The sequence below is a fragment of the Cavia porcellus genome, unplaced genomic scaffold (genome assembly GCF_034190915.1).
Source record: "Cavia porcellus strain 051 isolate PalLab524CR breed Dunkin Hartley unplaced genomic scaffold, mCavPor4.1 scaffold_16, whole genome shotgun sequence".
NCBI lineage: Eukaryota > Metazoa > Chordata > Mammalia > Rodentia > Caviidae > Cavia > Cavia porcellus.
The window spans coordinates 14302391-14323159 of record NW_026947499.1 but is presented as its reverse complement, the minus strand read 5'-3'; the positions used below and the strand labels follow the sequence as shown (position 1 = coordinate 14323159).

Below are 20769 nucleotides of genomic sequence, written 5' to 3'. Positions count from 1 at the left end.
TTGATTGTTTATATCCCCATGGAAAACACATCTCAGAATGGCCCAGGTATCTATGCAGGCAGCCAGGGTCTTGATCTGGCTGGAGGTATAGGGTACTCGGATGGCTTGTGGTCCTGAGCCAAAATGTTGGACAGCTCTATCATGCGCTTCAAGGGCCAATGAAGCGACTGCCTCCGGGTAATGCTCTATGACTTTTGCAGGTGAGACCTTAGGGTGTATCCACAGTAATGGTCCTTTCTGCCAAATCACCGCTGTGGGCTGTAGACTAGTCTGTAGCAAACAGACATCAAAGGGTCGCCCTGGTTCAATTTTGTGTAAGGTAGCCCCACCTAAGGCTTTTTTTACTCTCTGTAAGGCAGCTCTTGCCTCAGGAGTGAGCCTCCTGTGGGAGGCTATATCTGGGTCTCCCTTCAGAAGGTCGAACAGGGGTTTGAGATCTGAATTTGGTATATGTAAATATGGCCTAATCCAATTAATGTCTCCCAATAGTTTTTGCATGTCATTTAGGGTCCTAACGCCATCCGTCCTAATGGTGACCTTCTGTATAAGTCTGGAGGCGACACTGAGGTCCACACCTGCTGACCCAGGGGTGGCCCTTGTTGAAGGCTGCCATCCTGAGCTGTCCTGTCTCTGGGGCGGGGGCCCGCCTGTGAAGGGGGCCCCCTCTGGCCGTTTTTTGGCTCTCTAGCATCTTGTCCACAAATACGGTTGCCCTGAGCATCAAAGACCGACCTACACTCCTCAGCTTTGTGTGATCCCTTTTTGCATCGCCCACAAACATATGGTTCTTCATTCCTAGGGCGAGGCCTAGCATCTGCATTGTTTGGGCAATGACGTTTAATGTGTCCTGGCTCCCCGCAGGCAAAACACCCTTTAGCCTTACATTCCCCTTCTAACCCGCGAGGTCCCCTCTGCTGTACAGCCGCGGCCAGGAGAGCAGCCACTCCCGAGTTGGAGAGCGGCCCCCCTATCTCTCTGCATATCCTAATCCAGGCGTTGAGGTCCTTGTTCTTATGAGGAGCTATCGCTGCCTTGCACTCCTTTGTACATTGCTCAAAAATCAGCTGTCTTACCAGCGGTTGAGCCACTCCCGGATCAGAAAATATCTTATCGGCAGCATCTTGCATTCGGGCCACAAAGTCAACAAATGGCTCTGTGGTACCCTGAATTACTGGGAAAGAACCCTGCGACTCCTTATCGAGCGACTTAGGCTCCTGACAGCTGGTCTCTTTGGCCTCCTTGCCATTCAACTTTCCCTCGTCCTCGGAGTCAGACGACTCCGAGGCTAGAGCCCCGTCCTTCTCCTTAGCATCTTTGTTCCCCTTGACGGGCCCCTCTCGGGAGCTCCCTGACTGGGCCTGCTCAAATACCCTGCGTACTTTTGTAAGCTCTTGAGAGCTTTCTCCACAACCACCCTCGCTCTTAATGTTACTACCTAGCATGTTTCCCATTTTTTAATATGTTACTCACCGCGTGAGGCCCAAGGAATCCGCCACTTACGCGTGAGCCTGAGGGGAGTCTAAAAGCCCTGTAGGTGCGCGCCACCCAGAGCCCAGGCTTATCCCCAACTCACCTGTCTCGCAGCTCTGTACTGGAGCGTTGTCCGCTGTCACGTCTCGGGGGTGATCAGTCCCCGGGCGGGCCTCCAAATGTCGATGTCCGCTCCCGGCCGGCAGGAAGGACACACGACAAAGTCTGGCAGTGGACAACCTTTTCTTTTTATTTTCCTTCTCCGTACAGCCTGCCCTGGGATCGCTCCCAGCCGAAGCCTCCTTTGGTCCGCTCCCCGCGGCTCCTTTTGGGCTTCTACTTCCGGGCTTCTTCCTGGCTTCTTCTTCCGCCCAGGGGTGGCACCAGTATATATACGGGTACAGTGTCCAATCATGTTAAAGTAAGCAAGGCAAGCTGATTGGCTAACATCATCAGTTGCCAGGCAGACTATATTGTTGAGCGGGTTGTTTACGCGGTAAGCAGGAAACTAACATATTCGATGGGAGGGGTAATCTACCTCAGGCTTTGCTCTTTACCACAGGCCGCACGTCCGCCGCGCAAGGCGAGCTATCACAGACGCGGCTCCCAACACGAGCCTTTGTTAGTTTTCTGCCCCTTCCCCAGCTGTCCCCCTCATCAGCCTCTTTCCTCCACCCTCACCACCTCCAGCGCCACCCGCCACTTTAAGGCTTCAGTTTAGAGTACTGTGGTTAGGGGACTTGAGTCCTGTTGTCAGTCTGGGGCTGTTAGGGTCCCTCACTGCCTCTCTCTTTCTGATGAAGGCCGAGGGCCCTAGAGTCTGAGTATCTTGTGGTCAGGTGGCACCCAGAGCCCACCAGGCCCCATCTGTCCTTTGTCAGGGACCCCCCAGCAGGCCTGCCTTGAAGGAACTCTCCCTGCAGGGCCCATCATGACAGCTTTTGCTAGCCATGATGCTAGCATCCTCTAGCATTTGAGCACAGAGATAAGAAATGTTTGCAGCTCTTCCCTGCCCTGAGTACCTCTGTGTCCTCACTGTGAGGCCACATGTCACCCTGCTTGTTCCTCTGTGCACACTCAGAGCCCTCCCTGTGATCGTGAGCAGGGCATCTTTCCTTGGGACTCTTTTTCAGCCGGCCTCTGTGATGAGCTCTTTAGAGCTGAGAGGGAGGGGTAGGGGGAGCTGGGGGGTGGGCTGATGTGGGGCCCTGATATGTTCTACTATGCCAGGTGCTCCTGGGCACCCTGCATGTCATGTGCTCACACAGACACTCTCAGGTCCACACACATGTGCATATGCACCCACACATACCTGGGCACTCAGATACAGAGACACATAGCTGTACACAAGAACTTTTCATAAAAACACACCTGTGTAACCAGCCTGTACACATAGGCAGCCTTCGCTATGTACACAGTCACATGCAGGACACACACAGACACACATGCACACTCATGCTTGTATGGCCGTACATGCCTATACACAGACACATGTGCTAGGTATGTACTGATGCAAGCCCCTGCCTGCATGCACAGCCACACACAGCTGCTATCCGAGTCTCCCCATGGGACCCCATGAAGACACCCCAAACCCCAGGGCATCAGGAGCCTCTCCTCTAGTCTTCACCCCAACTCTTGAACCTATGGGATGTAGGGTGTGGAATCTCCTCTCCCACTAGGGGCTCAGACTTCCCCTTGGGCTATTGGAAAGAACACAGACTTCCTAGTCAGGCTGGCGTAAATCAGAATTTCCACTCCACTGCTCAATGGCTGTGTGATTTTGGGCACATGACTTGGCTTCTCTGAGCTGCAAGTTCACACTCTGGAAAACAAGGGCACTTAAACCATCTAGCAAGAGAGCTGTGGGGCTCTGAGGGGTCCCACCCTCAGGAACTTGGCACAGCGCAGCCCAGGTAGCAGGACTGACTATACTGTGCAACCACTGTGACCGGGAAGGACAGTGAGCTGCCCTGTCCCAGTGGCCTGGTGGGATTTAGAAACTACTGGGTGTGAAAACTGACAGAAGACGGCTCCACTGAGCAAAACCTCTGCCCTGCAACGGAGTGTAGACGAGTTGGAGAACTGGTGTTGGGGCTCTAGGAGGGACCCTGGTACAAAGCTCAGGGTGCATTGGGACCACCATCCTGTGACCTCTCTTCTCCTGGGGCCAGAAAAAAGAGGGCACGCGTTCAAGTGCAGAGAGAAGCTTAAAGCTTGCTGTCGGAGGGGCAGAGAGTGGTGTTCCTTTCTGTTTCCTTCAGCTGTGGACCAGCGCTGAGAAAACACAGAGGACAAGACGTGTCCAGGGCTCATGCAACTTCGGGTCCAGTGGAATTTTCCGTTCAGTCAGGTTTTTATTATTCAGCCTGTGTATGCTGAACTTCTCTGAGGTGCCAGGCACCATTCCTTGAGTGAGAGAATAGTGGCAAACAGGACAGTTGGGGCCCGTTTGCTCCTGTGAATGGTAGCCCTCAGCTCATAGCAGGATGCTGGTCTCACGCTTTCTCCAGCCTTTACAGAGCCTCCTCCAGCCCACACCATGGATGACCATTCTGGCCCAGTAGGAGAGTTCTAGGTTCAAATCCGGCCCTTATCCCTCCTGGCTATGCACCCTTGGGCAAAACGCTTAACCGCTCTGAGCTTCAGTTATCCTTTGTGGAAAGGGTACTCTGAGCCCATATTGCACACAGTTCTTGGGCTTCAACGGGATAAGATATGTGTGGTGCTGGGCACTGAGCCGGGCACATAGTAGGACCTCAGGTAACAGATGAGAAGACGGGAGCTGCTCATCTGAAAGCACCTGACGCGCTGAGAAGGCGCCAGGACTGCCCTGCCACGTCCACCTCCCTTCTCACCCGGTTCTCTCTTCTCTCCCCACTGCAGGCTGTGACCGTGGGACAGTCGCCTCAGCTCCGAGCCACCTCTCCTTCCCTGCTCTGCCCTCTGCCAGCTCAGGAGGCCAGAGGCTCACCGTCAGAGGGTCCCCACCGGGCCGCTGGGGCCACTGCACACCCGGCGCAGGGGCTGCCCCGCACGCACCCCAGGCTTGCGCCCTTTTTCTCAGGCAAGAGTCAGGAACCCCGAGCTAGGACCGAACTGGATCAGTGAGGACGACACAGGATTGATGAGTGAGGCCCTGGTGGGGGGACAAGAGAAACGCAAGCTGACAGCGGAGCTCCAAGCTGTGCAGATGATGGCAGGAGACCTCTTGGTCAGCCTCGCAGGACCGTTTGTGTGCGCATGCATCACCGTGCTTGGACAAGCAGGGGCCACACTGCCCCGGCCCTCGAGTGTCCCTGCCTGCTTTTGTCTCTGCGGGAAAGAAGCACCAGCTCTGTCGAGGTGGGGAGGAAGGGTTGGCTAAAGCTCATTCCTTTGGAAATGTCTGTTTTCAGCGGCCCCAGCCCGAGGTGACAGCGGTTTGTGGCATTTTGTCTGTAGCTCAGGAAGGCAGCAGAAGAGTTCTGCACGTCTTTTGAGCTCTGAGTCTCAGGGGTACCAGTTCCTGGGTTCACCTTTGCCTGCTGTTCCTCAAAAGTGTCATCCTGTCCTCTCACTGCCCCGCCCTCCTTTTGCCATTTGGAAGGCACGATGGCTTCCCAGCCAAAATGACTTCTGGGGTTCACTACAGCTCCATCATTCATGATCCCCTCCTGAAGTCTGGGCCCCGAGGACCAGGGCTCTGGGGAAGGAGTTGCAGTCCGTCCCTTCCCCTCCCTCTTTGGCCCTGACAGTAGAGTTGGTCCCCATGGTGATGGATATGGGTCCCTGGGATGTGACGTGCTGGGTTACAGGATGGGACCCATAATAACCCTATTTGTGAAGGGCTCCTCCGCCTCTCATCCTTGGTTTTGGGGAAGTAAGGGAGGGTAGGTGTTTGAAGCCCTGCATTCTCCGTGCTAGCCGAGTTCCAAGTCCCCAAGTGGCTTGTTCAGGGTCCCCAGCCCCCTCTCCTCCCCCACCCCACCACCCCTCTCCTGGTTTATCAGCTGGGCTGGTGGCTCCCACTGTCCCGTGTGAAGGCTGCTGTGAGCAGATTGGATGAGGATACTGCGTCCATTTCCCAAATCCCTGACCCCACTGATCAGACCCTGCATAAAAGGAAAATTCATCCCCAAAGAGAGCAATAGCAGAGGCAGCTGAGCAGCTGAAAGGATGCCCATGCCCCCCTGGACTTCCTGGGTGCCACTGGCCTTGTCATCTTAGAGCTGACATCTGATCCAGGCAGCTCCCTCCCAGAGAGAGGAACTGAGACTTCAGAACCCTACTTGTGCTGATTCAGAATTCAACCAGACATACATCTGGGGGTCTGCCCCACTCTGGGTGGCCCCAGACTGGTCCATGCTCTGGGGACCTCGCTGATTGCAAGCCAGGAAAAATGCTGAGGGAAATCATGTTTCCCAAGAGCTGGACCCCAGGGAGACCCTGAAGTCCCTACATTGTTCTTTCCAGTGATCCCACCTGTTTGGGACCTGAGGACTCAAAGCCCCAGTTGGACAGTTCCTAAATGGATATTCTTTTTCTAGGGACATGTATACCCCTGTGGTCCTTGGCTTGGGATTAGGGTAGTTTGGAGAAGGTTGCCCCAACCTTGTGACTTTTTCAGGGGTCCCCACGGCTCTGGTGTTGCTGGAATCAGCTCTTATAGGCCGGGTCTCCCCATTGGATAAGTTCCCCTCTGGACCACGCCTGAGCTGGGCTTGGTCTTTCCTTGACTCTGGCTGCAGCCTGCTGAGTTCCACAGTTCAGTCTTTGAGAGGAAGCAAGAAAGAGAGCGGTGGCCAGTGTTCAGCCACTCTGAAGCCAAATTGCCCACAAAAACCTAAACCGCCTCTCCTCGTTTCCACTCTCTGCACTACAGTGGCCCATCACAGCCTTTAGCAAGGCCCGGTGAGATCTCCAACGGATGACATTTCCATGTGCCCATGGGGCGCATGCTCTTTGGGTTAAGGACAGGGATGGGTGACACAGGGAGAAGCCCCATCCTGACCTCCTCTTCCTGGGGCGTCTCTGCTCTATAGACCAGGGTTCCTGGGGTCTATCCCTGGCTCCTGTGCCACCTCTTCTTGCTCTTTCTTCTGCTTGTATGCTCTGCCCCCATCTGCCAGGATCTCTGCTGCAACCACCGGGCACATCTGGGCATCCTCTCGGACCCCTCTCCCACGCCAGCTGTATCGCCAAAGCTTAGAGTGGCTCCTTTACTTTGTATGCATTTAAGTCCTAGGAAAACCAAACCACTCCTTTCCCTGCTGGCCTCAATCTACTCATTGGGGTGGGGTGGGGGACCTCAAATCATTCATCCTTTGCAAAGAGAAAGACAAAAGAGGGCGCTATACATGTCTCCATCCTACTGCCAACCTGTCTTGCAACTTGAATATCTGTACAGTCCACTGGGTGAAGGTACATGTGTGTGTTAGTGACACGAGTCACCCACTTGACAGAGGGTTGTTCCTGTCTGTGTCCCAAGTTCAGCAAACTCTCCTTTAGACAGGCTCCCCAACAGAGCCGACCCACAGAGTAAGAGTCACCTGAAGGCCTTGACCTCTGAGAGAAACACCTTTTGCTTTCTAAAACATGTGGACTTGCCCCCTGAATTCCACCCATTCCTCTGGCCCACAGGTCTCTCCTCTTGTGGGGATGTCCTCTGGTTTCCCCATCCCCAGAGCCAAACTGTTGTTTTGTTTTTTGATTTTTCCTCTTACTGCTCAAAGAGAAAAGCATCTGATCTTGCCAGAGAGTTCCCTCCTCTTTCCCATCACATCCACCTTGGCCTCTTCAGCCAGTGGAAGCCCTTGATTGACATCAGCAGCCAGATAATGAACCTGGTGAACTTGGTCCTTCTCCTTCCCCACCTCTACCCCATGATCGCACACCACAGCCCCAAACACACGGGAATCCAGACTCTCTTCACGTCCCAAGCCTGGTGCCCACCATCAGAGATGCACAGAAGAAAGGGCCAAACTCAGCCCCAATAATCACTATCTTGAGACATCCAGAGCTGAGATTCTCCTGTTACGTCCTGAGGGCCATGCCCTGCCCACCAAAGGCTTTTTACTTGGATCTCACTGGAGAGGAAAATCAGAAGAAAAAGGTTATCTCATGACTTGGAGAAATTCTGTGAAATTCCAAGTTCATTTCCCTACCCAGAATCGCACAGGGACACACCTGTTCCTTGCATGTCATCCGTGGCCGCTTTGTGTCACAGTGATGGAGCTGTTTGCAGCAGAGACAAGGCCGCTCATGAAGCCTAAAATATTTGCCAGCCTCTGATAGAAAGGACTTATAAGAGAATAACTTCACTAGTGTGTGGCTCCAGAGGAGGGACAGGAGTAAGGGGAGGGCTGTCTCACTCCTAAGGTACGGGGAGCTCCCAGGGAGGCGACGGCTCCCTTCCTGGGCCAGATGTGAGCAGATGTGGCCACATGGCATGTATGATAGGCAGAAATTCAAGCCCTGCAGGCTTTGTGAATGAGTTGGGCTTTAGGACCACATCGCTTTGCTCGGGCTGCTGTGATGATAGAACACACACCGAGTGGTTTAAATAACAGACTTTTCCCTTTTGCAGTTCTTGAGGCTGCAAGTTCAAGGTCAAGGATTTAGGGCTGCCTCCCGGGAGGCCTCTCTCCTGGGCTTGCACACAGCTGCCTCTCCCTGTGACTTTACATCTGTGGTGTCTCGTTTTTTATGAGGATTAAGGCTCCACCTCTTTGACCTGATTCAACTTAACTCTTTAGAGTCTGTCCCCTACTGTGCCATTAGGGATCTGGATGTGTGAACACGGAACTGAACAGGTTTCCATCTCTTAGAACAGCCCTTGGGATTTCTAACTCTAAATTTTTTTTTCACTGCTAGAGATTAAACCCAGGGCCTTTGCATTGAGCCCCATGCCCAGTACTGTTTATTGTTTTGTTTCCTTTTCTTTTTGAGACAGAGTCCAGAGTCCTAAGTTACCCAGGCTAGGCTCAAATCTGCAATACTTGTGCCTCAGCCTCCCAGAGTGCAGGGATGATAGGCGTGCACCATCATGCCTGGTTAAGGATCTGGATTTAAAGAGCCTTTTGGGACAACACTCCCCTCTGTGGTTTGCTTTCCCACACTGGTCTCCACATTGCATCGCCAAATACACCCCCCTTGTCCAAGCATGCCATCAGCACACTCAAGCCCACTCCTCTCTGTATCAGCTTCCTGCAGCTGCTGTAACAAAATCACTGCACATTGCATTGTGTGGCCAGAGTGTATTTTCTCATGGCTTTGGCCAGAAGTCCAAAAGCAAAGTATGAACCGGGCTGTGGCTCTAACCCCTGCAGGGATGGGCATCTTCCCTGCCTCCCCTTCCTTCTGACGGGTGCTGGAAAACTTTGGCACTTTGTGTGGTGCCACCTCACTCTCCTCTCCATCCTTGCCTACCAGCCTCCCTGTGTCTCTGTCTTTACTGGCTGCCATCCTACAAGGATGCCAGTCACGTTGGATTAGAGGCCATCACCCTAACTGTATCCACAGTGACTCTGCAGATCACATTCTGAGGTCCCAATGGTTAGGGTTCAGCACGACTTTTTTTAGAGAGGTGGCTGGGAGAGCAGTCTGCTCTCGGGAGCTTTCTCTGGTGCCCTGCCAGGTCACCTTAGTCCCGTCATGACAGGCCCTTGGTCCCCCAGATCCTGGATTTCCCCAGGACCCATGGGATGCAAGGGTCAGGCCGCCAGTGTCTGCTTCTCAAACCACTCCTGAAAGTACTTAACATCCCAAATCCCAGCAGCTGCAGGTGTCAGCTCCTTGTGGGAAGGTGGGTGGCCTGCATGTGCATAGTTCATCTGCAGAGGGACAGTCACTTGAGGGCATGTCACGGCATAATCTATAGGTGTTGGCGGCATGAGTCTGATTTCATTTATACGCTTGCTCAGGGACAGAGCAGCGACCCTGGCGAGCCTGGCTTTTGTTCCTTCCTTCTTTGACTTTGCCTGGGAACTTTCCTGGTAGTCTCCTGGGGACACACTTCCTGGGATCCAGTGTCGCTTCATCCGTCCCAGCTACCTTCACCTGCACCCAGCAGTAAGGAAACAACCCTATACTCCAAGGGAACAAGAAGCTACGAATATCAGGCTGGGCCACAGAATGTGGAAGCCACCAGAGCCTCTTTCCTCTGATCAGTGCACCTGATTAGGCACAAGTCACTGGCTCCTTCGCAAGCCCTATAACCCCTACCAGTCCTTAGTTACCTGCTAAATGGGGACAGGAAGCTGGTGGAAGACTGCAGTCCCACTGACATCCTGCCTTGTCTTTGTGCCAGCTCCTGGTACAGTGCCTGGCACAGAGTAGGTGTTCAATAGATGTTTCCAGACTGCAGAGAGGTAGAGGTTCTGGGTAGGAGCATAGGCTCAAACTTGAAATTCTGCTGGCTCAGCCTCCTAGTGACCACAGGTGGTCCCAGGACTCTGTTGGCAGGGCTTGGTGACACTGAAGTACCATCTCTGCTGTGCGTGTCATGTCTCCCTTCCAGATGCGTTCATCAGGATTAACAAATGTGACGTGTGGAAGCCCATAGGTCAGGGCTCTGGGAGGTCTGGAAGACAGAATAACTTCCCAGCTCTGAAAGTTGCTGTTCACTGAAGACCTATCATGTGCCAAGTGGAATCCCCAAGCCAGTCCTGGGAGGCAGGTACTTTTGTCCTCATTTTAATAGAACAGCGGTGGAGACATAAACCAACCCATGGAATTGTGGAGCTGACATTTTAAAAACGAGTCCTTAGGCTCTTCCACTCCTAAGAACTCAGCCATGTCAAGTGCTTCATGCCCTGTCACCCGCTGGGGTGTCACGGTCCCTGCCTCTGAGGCTGATTCCCAGCTAGTAACCTGCAGAGAGGGAGGAGAGACAGGAAATCGTGGAAGGGAGGATGTGGGGTGCCTACTTGTGTTCCCAGACAGCCAGGCTGCCAGCAGTTGCTCGGATTTTCAGGAAACATTCATTTGCCAACCCGCGCCCTTCAAGAAGCCCACACTTTCCGCCCCACCCTCCCTTCCCTTCATGCCCTTTAACATTTAACTGTGGTTCTGGGTTTCCAGAAAGCTGACCAGTGAAAGGACTTCTCTCTTGGGTGGGCAAGGTCCTTCCTCCTGTTATCAGTGGGATCATTCAGCCCTTTCCTGATACCCCTTCCCTGACACCCAAAACATGAAGGATTCATCTTGTGGGGTTGAGAGAAGGGTGTCCCTTCACTGAGGACTGAGCTGGAGGAAATGGGCTTTGCCTAGAGTGTGCCTGATCTATGTAAGATCTTGTTTGCCAAATACGCCTCACAGATCAGTACTTCCTTGGGTGACTAGTTGACACTGAGCCACTGAATGGATCCTGGGATGACTGTGCATTAGAAGTGTTTAGAGATAACAAGAGGAAACTTGTTTTTTGATTGCAAGACTTACCAGAGCTTTAAAGACACTATTGTGTGGTTGAATTTCTAAAAGACCAATGGATGCACACTCTTCCAGGCTGGTTTCTTAGTGCCCCAACAAGGACAACCTTGTGACTTCAGCTTAATTCCTCACCTGATACTCAAAGAGCAAGTCTCCATGTTCTGGCTCATAGAGAACAGGAGCTGGCCACTAGCATTTAAAGGCCACCTCCCTAGAGAACAGAAAGGTACTCAGGCCCCATCCTTCCCTGACTCCCCAGAGAGTGGCATGGAGCTGGACTAGAGATGGAGGTGGGGGTCACTGGCCACAGCCGCTCCTGGATTCCCACTCACTGCCAGTAGGAAAAGCAGAGCCCCAGAAGGGAACTAAGGAAGGCAAATATGTAACTTCTGCCCCTGATGCTGCAGCCTGTGCTCTAAGCCGACATTACTAATTGATCACAGCACACCTTCCCACCAATCGCAGACTCAGCCATGGGAAATGAGAGGACACACGTGACCATCTCTGGTCTCACACTCCCTTCCCTGTACAGCAGCAGGGTCTGAAGACCAGACAGGTCCTTTCTAAGGGACAGAGGTTGGTTTAAAATTCAGGCCTCAGAAACTTCTAGAACCCCAGTCCTTCAAACTGTTACTTGTACACAGTCCATCAGAGCCTTATAGACGATTCAGTCAGGGAACTTGGGAAATGCACAAAGATTCTATTCCTAAGCGCCCAAGTCAGATTTTATCTGGTAATCTGCCTGGAGAGAATCATCTATTCTCCAGGATGGCTCCCCACCAGGCCTCAATGCTACCCCCAGCCACATAACAGCTGGGCTGGGAGCCTGACATCCGTGGGCCCCGAGGAAAGATGGTGTCCTGTGCACGGTGGCGGGGGGCACTGTTCTGAGGCAGTTTGTCAGAGTTCTAGAGTTCAGTCGGGGCCTCCGGGCACTCAGATGTGCTGCAGAGAACGTTGAGGGTAAGGAATGTACACTTCGATCTTTTTCTGCCCTGTATGCAAAGTTCAGAATCCAGTTTTCACCCACACAGCTTCTGGGGTCCTGGCGGGCCGGCGGCTCCACTTGGGAGCTCTTGAAATGCTCTTGCCACCAGCTTAGTGGCGGCAAGGAGCGTGGGCTGCCTGTTTCCTTTCTCCCTTCGCCACCCCCACCGGCCACCTCCTGCCTGATACCATCTCCCCCAGGCCAGGGGCCCAGGAGAAAGTCACACAATAGTACAGATGAAAAATAGCTGCCCTGTGTTTAGCTTAAATTAGCTCAGGGGAGCGGCTCCCTCCTGTCACGGAGAGGGCCGCTATTGTTTATGCCAACGTGATGTTTGCATCGTGGCTTCTTAGATTTGAAAGTCTCGAATGATTAAATACAAATCTTAGTTTTTCTTTTCCTCCATTTAAAAAAATAACAATGCCAGCTTGGCTAGTTCTTCTCGTTTAAAAATACCCTGACCTCCTGTGCTACATTCAGGGCTCCAGACACTCTGGAGGGAGGATACTGGGGAGAAAGCGTGGCTCGCAGTGTCTTGGGAGTGGCTGCTGAGGGACTGCTGTGGTGTGAGGGGCTCTGTGTCCTCACATAAACGTCAGTGATTAAGTTGGGTTCTGTGGGTAGATTTCTCCATAGCCATGCAGGCCTTGGGTGACTTACTGAGCACTTACTATATGTTAGACTCTGCACATTGAGTGCTGAGTGATACCCAGCCTCTGAAGCTCAGAGCCCGAGGCAGGAGAGAGATAAGAAACAGCCAACCACAGATCTATAGATTGGCAACATGCATAGATCTGTAAAAAGAAAACTTACAAGGGGCCAGGAAGATGGTGGTGCAGGGTTAGGGCGGGTAGCTACTGGCTTAGTTTTTGTGGAGAGGTGACATTTAAATCAAGATCTAAAGAAAGAGAAGGAGGAAGGGATGATGGTCATTCTGAGCCAGGGGTTTACAACCTCAGCGCTGTTGACACAGGGTCCAGATGTGTCTCTGTGGCAGGGACTGTCTGGGCATTGTGGGATATAGAACAGCAGCCCTGGCCTCCGTCCATCAGATGCTAGTGACATCCCCAGCCCTGTGACATCCAAAACTGTGTGCAGACACTGCCCGATGTCCTTTGGGTTGTCTCTTTGGACACAGTACTAGAATTGAAATGTGGTGACCTGCCACCTGCAGCTTTTGGGAAACAGGAAGACTCAAAGAGGGGGTACCTGGAGCGGGGGGGACACTGAGAGCAGTCGTTTGAGGGCCAAGTTAGCCAGGAGAACGTGGCCTTTGTTTCACCATTGGCCTGCACAGGGCAAGGGCTGGGTCCCCAGGGCGTCACTCCCCCAGCCAGGGGTGTCCTAGGAAGGATTCTTCTTAGTAAACTGAACCCTTGAGACGTGTGTTAGGAAGCCATAGTGCTGCTCTCTGGGGCTTCTCAGGGGAGTCTCCCCAGCACCCTAGGATGGAGGGGTCCCCAGGTAGCTGAGAACATTTTCCACCAGCTTTCCAGTCCCCGGTGAGCTATGGAGGAGACATTCAGGCCAGGCCAGTAGCACTGCCCCTGGTGGAGACAAAGTCACAAAAAAACACCATCTGGATGAGATGTGCCACTCTATCTTGTCCCCCGTGGCTGACCCAGGGGTGACGGCAGGTGGTAGGTATGGGTCATCTCTATAGGCCCTGCTGTGACACCCCTAGAATCAGACCCCAGAGGATCCCCGGAGGCAAAAGATTGGAAGGAGAGGCTGGGTATCCCAAAGGGCTGGGGCTTGGGAAGTTGCTTTGGGAAACGGGGACAGTCAAGCACCTTCTAGGAGGAGGCTGGTCGCCTGGAGCCCTGAGCCCTGTCTCCTGATGGGGCCAACCTCTCCCCCACTCCGCAGCCCGCCCCAGGTGGGGTTCTGGACAATTTCACCTATATGAATCTTGGACAATTAATGCAATGCATTGGTCCTTGAGATCCTAGTCGTTTCCCTCTATTTTTCTACCTGTGTTGCAAATACCACTTTAATAACTTTTTAATGGGTACATATGAACTTGTATAAGTTCAAGTAACTGCTACGTAGCTACAGTGTAGACACCTGGGTACTCTAACGTGCTTGTCCGAGGCCCCCATGCTGGTCCCCTTCCCCCACCCTCAACCAGCCTCCTAGGGAGAGGACGCAGCTAGTGTGGGCTGCCTTGGCCAGGCCTGAGCACGGTTATGCAATGCACGAGTCCCTCCCCCACCTCTCTCCCTCCTCCTGGCATTCGTCTCTCGCCAAGCTGATCATCAGGAATAAATCCTCAAAAAGCCCCCAGCCTCAGCGCCCAGACGCTAGGTGCCCCATTGGTATTTCAGGCCCAGCCTCTCATGGCACTTGTAAGCTGCCACCCAGCTGGCTCTCTGCTGCCTCAGACTTCCCACACCCCAACGGCTGGCCCTTGTCCCATGAGGGATGCCCGTGTTCCCTGACCCCCTAGTCCCACCCCAGCTCCTATATCTGGCCTGTTGGTGCACTGACGGATACTAAGGAACTCTTCCCTGTGTACCAAGAGTGAATGTCGTCAGCCACAGTTACTACATCATCCTCAGAGCCCCACAGCGGGCAACCCTGTCCCTTTGTTCCCCAAGACTTCATTTCATATAGTCAATCAAGTGCCTCCTGTGTGGCCAGAAAAATAAGGAAGGAAAGATCTCTGCCTCAGCTTCCTGGGTCCAGAGTTCCAGTTAAAGGCATCCCAGTGGGGTCGAGAGGCCCCTTGAGGAAGGCTTTTCAGAAGAGGCAACTTCTGGATGTCACCTGAAGTGTGAACAGAATGGAAGAAAGTAGGGAACAGTGCGTAAGAGGAAGGAACAGTCTATGTGCAGACTCGGGCAAGAGTATGATTGACATTTTCTGGTCCCCACTTTCCCCAAGTGGATGCTGGGACCTGGAAGACTCAATCCCTAAGAGGAAAGTGCTCAGGCCTAGACATGAAGCGCTCAGCTTCTCAGCCCGTCATGCTCTGGCTTCCGCTTAGCCTCAGTGCCCGGGGTGGGAGATGCCCAAGGGAGGGTTAGTGTTTGCTAGAGTTCAGGCCATTCCTCCCTACATCTCTCGCTGGTCCTGCTGACCTCTCCCCCTTTGACATGTGCCTGCACCACCATGAGGGAGGCTATGTGACTGCTTCCTGGTCCCCTGTGTCACTTTTGCTGCCCGTGGGCATCCTTGCTAGAGAGGGGTCGGCCACCAGCCCTAACCCTCTTAAGCACTTTCTCCTGTCTCTGCTTTGCATCCCTCTCCCCCTGCAGGCTTCGGCCTCACATCTCCGAGTTCCCTGAGACTAATGCATCTGTCTTGCCACGCTGAAAAGCCCCCCTCCCACCCGTGGGGTCACCAGGGTCCCTTTCCTAGACACTCCATGGCTGTGAATGGTCACTGGAGGGCTGAGGTCAAGGACGTGCACGAACACAGAAATGGTCACACACATTCTAATGGTCTCAGTTAAATGTTGCAGGTGTGCTGGGCAAAATGCTAGTTTGCTATAGAAGCGCCTAAAAAAAGACTCAGGAATCGTCGTGAACCTCAGGCCAAGCCTGCGATGCGGCGTGAAGTGGGGGTCAGATGGTGTCCTCTCTCCGAGGGGAGAGGGCACCTGTTCTCCTATAAATGTGTGGGAGCTTGAAAGGCTGGAAACAGCCGTGGCTGAGCCCCAGACTCTCAGAGCACAATTGGCCTCTGTAAATCAATGGGGATTGTTTACCTGTTCGAAGCTGACTCGGCTCGCAGTGCCCAGGCCTCTCCTCGGTGTGGACAGTGATCTCCCCGACCACACCCCAGCATCCGCAGCGCCTGCAGAGCAGTCCTGGGGTTCTCTTGGTTTTCAAGCACTTAGTGTAATGCTAACCTTCGAGTTTGCTTGGGAGAGTAAATGGCATCATGAATGCCAGAAGTGTCACACAATACCTGGCACACAGTAGGTGCTCAGTAAGTGTGGCTTCTCAATCACCCAACTGATGTTTCCCCCCAAACCTCATCCTGAAATACCAGGGCATTGGAAGAGACAGGTGGTGGGTGTTACCCATGCCCTTCAATGGTCCCGGGCAGGGATGCCAGGTCTCAGAAAGACGACCCCTCCCCAGCTGTGGTAAGGTGAGGCTCAGCCTTAGGGAACTGGGGAGCCCTGGCAAGGCCACCCCTGCCCCCAAGGCCCTCACAGTAGCAGGACTCCCCTCATCCAGGCCCTGAGGTGAGAACTCAGTCTATCAGTGGGGCCGACAGGGCTGGTCCAGCTGGGTGAGTGCCCTTGGTCAGGGCAGGGCCAGGCAGAGATGCTCGGCCACTAGAGCGTCCCTGTGCCCACCTCCTGTCCCTCTCTCCTGATCACTGATCTCGCACCAGGGTCCGCTCTACAGACTTAGCGCATGCTTCATCTGGTTGATTACTCTCCAAGTTACTGACCTTAGGAAAATGCCTCAATTGTAAAAAGGCTTTCTCTGTGTAAATGATGCTGTTACCTTTTTCTATACACAAAGTATATATACCTATAAATATTATACATATATATTATATAAAGACTGATTCTTGTACAGACCTCTAAGGACCGATGGTCCACCCTGTCTCCATGTCTGTCTGTGCCGACCGTCGCAGAGTGAGCTGATGTATGAAATCCATTTCACATTTCCCTTCTGGGGCCGCTTCTTTCCTTTTCCTTTCTAACTCTGTCTGGGTCTTTGTCTCTCTTTCTCTCTCACTTGTTGCCAATGTCTCGCTGCTGAGAAAAGATATTTGAATCAATGCCATCCAGGAAAGGAGAGCCGGATGGAGGGAGGGAGGGTCCACTGTGTATATTTGTACAGAATCATTTATAAAGTTTTCTACACTTCTCAAAAAAGTATTTCTATCTTGGGCTGTTGGACAGTTTGTGAGCCTCTGAGCCGGCAAGCCTATTGTTTCTTGTGTTTAGTGCAATGTTTAGTGAGAATCCAATATCTGAATTATTTATGCCAATAAAGAATTTGAGAATCACTGCATCACACTGCTGCCAAAATAGGTCTGAATTCTGTTGTTATCTGTTGTACAAGAGGAATCCAGAAGTGTGACATTGGTCAGTGTATCAGTCAGTGATTGCCATGCTCATGCTGCATAACAAACATCATAGCTTACAACTAGCATTTAACCTTATACAGCTGGGTCTAAAGTCTAAGTTGGGATTTACAAAGAGGCTCCTGTTTGGAGCCAAAGTCAGCTTCAAGCAGTTCCACGTGTTTCCCTATTACAGATTCCAGGCTGACAGCTAGAACAAAAATTCACAGACACATTCAGCATCCAGACCACATCCACTGACATTCTACTGACCAATGCAAGTCAAATGAGCCAGGCTTTTAAAGAGCGGGGGATGTACAATCCACAAGCCTGGGAAGGACAGCGTGCATGTTAGTTGAACAGTAATTCGATGGGTCACAGCCTGGCCATGCCATGCCTGCCCACATCACCCTCCGGTGTATTTGCCCTAGAGGGATGAATCTGGCACAGACACACACACAGATATGGCCTCGGTACAGAGCCCACGCTCTATGTCCACATTAACCCCATAGCACTCAGTTCCAAGGAAGTTGGGTGCAGGAAGAGAAAGCCACTAGCCCAAGCCAAGGCAAAAGCCCAAAGCTCATGGCTCTGGAGACACTAAGAGCAGGATTTTAAAAACCTTCTCTGCAAAGCACTTTGTGGAACGAGACCTCATGAGGTTTGGAAAAAATCACAGTGGGTTGGTGACAGGTCACCTCCTTCAGCAGCAGGGGGAAAGATTCCACCAGGCAACTCCAGCCAGAACTCCCAGTTCCCTCCCTGGGGATACTGCTGAGAGACAGAAGACTCTTTTCCCTTGTCCTGGTGAGTCCTTCCTGCCGTCCCCTACAGGCTCAGGGCTGCACCAACAGAAGAGGAGACCAATTCCAGCTATCCCACATGCAAGCCTTGGGCAGGTCGTATAGCTTCTCTGAGCGTCTACATCTCATCTGTAAAATGGGTATAATTATTATACTGCTGCTACCTTACTCCCAGTACTGTAAATTCACATAAGTACTTGTAGTTGTGCCTGGTAAGAGCTCTACAGGTGGGAGTCGTGGTGTAGGGATGTGGTACAAGGCCATGCAGATTGCCCCAAGAGGGAGGTCCACCCTGAATGACCTTTTATACCCTAGAATCCCTCATCTCTGCTGAGAAGTGACTCCAGCCCCCTCCCACCCCCAGGTCTCTCTCAGAGAATGGAAGATCACACCCAACACCACCTTGCCAGCTGCTTCTTCCCACTCGCTGTGGTCAGAGGGGCTGCATACTCACATCACCCCATTTCACAGAGAGGAAGTAGAATCCCCTTCAGCAACAGAATTCCTGCTGTGGGCTCTGTCACTTTGACCAACTGTGTGGCCAGCCAGGCAGTGACATCAATTCACACAACCTCAGTTTCTTTAACTGTTAAATGGGTACCCTAATTATACTTGCTTTGGAAAGCGGGTGTCCAGGTGAAAAGCAGGTGGAACAGGCATAATTCTCAGCAAAAACAGCCATGAACCTTAGCTGTGCTCAGCACAGACCTGACATTTAGCTCTGAGATGACAAAGAGGTGGGGCTAAGGGAAGGAAAAGACCAGAAATGCCATCCTCCGGAGAGAAGCCGCTGAGTCTTCCCTGGGGCCTGGACAGACTGATCGTGCCAGGTCTGGCTTGTGGTCCTCTGTGGCCATACAGCCACCATCAATCAGGCGCAGCAAGTGTTGGCCAAGGAGAGGAACCTTGTGAGTCTTCGGAACTGAACAGCTCATTAACCTCCGTGTACCGGCTACACTCACAAGGCCACCTGTCCATGCAGGAGGCAGGGGCAAGGCCTTCAAACCCTGTGACCCCTGGCCTCCTCACTTTTGCCCACCCTGAGATCCTGCCAAGCCCCCCGCATTGCCCACCTCCCATCAGCCTGTTCCCAGGAGCAGCACTGAGCCTATTCCATGTCTCATCTCACTCCCCCTCCCCACAGTCCTAGGAGGCAAATATGCCCCTGAATCCATCACACAAAGTACCTGGGGCTCAGCGAGGTTAAGCGACCTGCCCAGAGTCACACAGTGGCCAGTGTGGAGCCAGGAGTCAAACCGAGACCATCTGAATCCGGAACCCAGGCTCTGAGCTGCCCCGATGGATGGCTTCCAAGGATGACCTTTTATAGGGAATCGATGATTCTCAACCAGGACAGTGCCCCCCACCCTGGGGAACATCTAGCAAGGTCCTACTGGGGTACATTAATGGTATCCAGCAGCTAGAGGCTAGAGATATTGCCCAGCACCCCACAATGAATTGAGCCTCCCCCAAGAGAGGTTGTCCAGCCCCAAGCCTCCATAAGATTGACGTTAAAAAACTGGGGTAAATGCTGCTAAGCACAGGGCTTGAAGGCTCCTGGGGCTGGGGAGCAGGGGCAGTCATCAGGAACTGTCTCCGGAAAAACCACCAAGACTGGGACGCAGTGCACACCGCCATTCCCCGCCGTGAAGTTATGGGAGCTGCGAAGAGACAGACTCAAACTCAAGCCATACATTCGCGTGTGGCAGGCACTGGGCCAGGGATGCCATCACACCTTACAGGTAATAATCGCTCACACGTCCCCTGTTCACTCACAGCGGACCCAGGTGGGGGCAGCCCTTCCTACTTGGAGCCGCAGAGAGACACAACATGGTGCCCAAGCACACACAGCAGGCTACCACTGAAACCTGAACTTGGGTCTCATCATCTGTAGTCAGGTCTTCAGAACAGCAAGCAAAAGGCACTAACACCTGTTTGTCTACCTGTTGGGGTCTGTGCCCCAGTTCCCCAAATGGGTGCGCAGTGAAGGCTCAAAGGAATGAGGCAATTGGCATGGTCTTTAGGGCTGCAGGAGGAGTGAAACCCTCAGCGGAGCTCGAAACTCTGCTAGCCGGCCAGCAGGCTGACGCTGGGCAGCCGTATTTAACCAGAACAAGCAAGGAGCTGAGGGGACAATGGAGGAAACCTGAGCAGAACCTCGGGCAGAGCTCAAGGATCCCTCAGAACAACAGACAATGCTAATTAAGGAAAACTATCCAGAAAGTCTCCAGGTGGCCTCAGCTGTGGCCTATCTTGCTCCCTGAGGCGTCTCCTCATTCTCAGTTGAATCACGCCCGCCTGGGCCACACCACAGCCCTGAACGTGCATTCAACTTCAGTGGCCCCAACATCTGCCTCACCCATGCAGCATGGCCTTGCGAGCCTCTTGTACACCTAGGTAAGTACTGCAGGATTTCCTGTGGGGTCATTTTGTCCTAGCTGTAAACTCCCTAGCATGACATTGCATGAGTCATTTTGCTCTGTGGACGCTGTTTGTTCACCTATAAAATGGAGACCATAATAGCACCTATTTCATTAAAGTGTAGGTAAAATACATGGAGTATTTAGCACAAAATAAGCCCTCTGTGTGTATTTTAGTTCAGGGCTTTCTGGACAGAGCAATTGGGATTGGATAGGAGATATCTGTTAAGGGCAATGAACGTCAGGTTAAGTCTCAAGGCCTCAGCTTGACAGGCAGCTGGAGCCCAGAGCTCAGAGTGAAGTGATTGTCACACAGGGACCAAGGGGCATTTCCCTCTCCTGAAGTGAGCCCAGGGAAATGTCTGCTCTGGCCTCTCTGCATATCTTTGAGAGAGTCTGGGAGGTCACAGGAGGGGTGATACATGCAGCCCAGGCTGCAGATCCAGATAAGGGGGATGTCACAAAAATGGGAGCTGTCGCTGTCTTCTCATAGGCCACCAGAGTCCTTAAGTGGCCCTGTCCTCTGCCATGTCTTACATACTGGGAGCTGACACTCACGTGCCCACACTCGTGCACACACACACATGCTGTGGTCAGTACATGCACAGCCATATCCCTGCTCAGCACCCATACAAACTCACACAAC

At 52.8% G+C, this 20769-nt stretch overlaps 1 protein-coding gene and 1 long non-coding RNA gene across 4 annotated transcripts in view; one reads left to right on the top strand and one right to left on the bottom strand.

Moving 5' to 3' along the window:
- Ksr2 (kinase suppressor of ras 2) overlaps window positions 1-16848 on the top strand; it is a 397441-nt gene extending 380593 nt beyond the window's left edge. For all 3 annotated transcript variants that reach the window (XM_063225734.1, XM_063225732.1, XM_063225735.1), the window contains exon 20: window positions 4354-16848. In XM_063225734.1, coding sequence (XP_063081804.1) covers window positions 4354-4360 — 7 coding nt within the window. In that variant the 3' untranslated portion in view covers window positions 4361-16848. The remainder of the gene's footprint in view (window positions 1-4353) is intronic.
- On the bottom strand, window positions 16321-19884 carry LOC134470648 (uncharacterized). Its single transcript, XR_010039667.1, has 2 exons — window positions 18891-19884; window positions 16321-17832 (listed from the first exon to the last, which is right to left on the bottom strand). It is a non-coding gene; the product is annotated as an uncharacterized LOC134470648 (long non-coding RNA).
- Window positions 19885-20769: the final 885 nt, after the last annotated feature.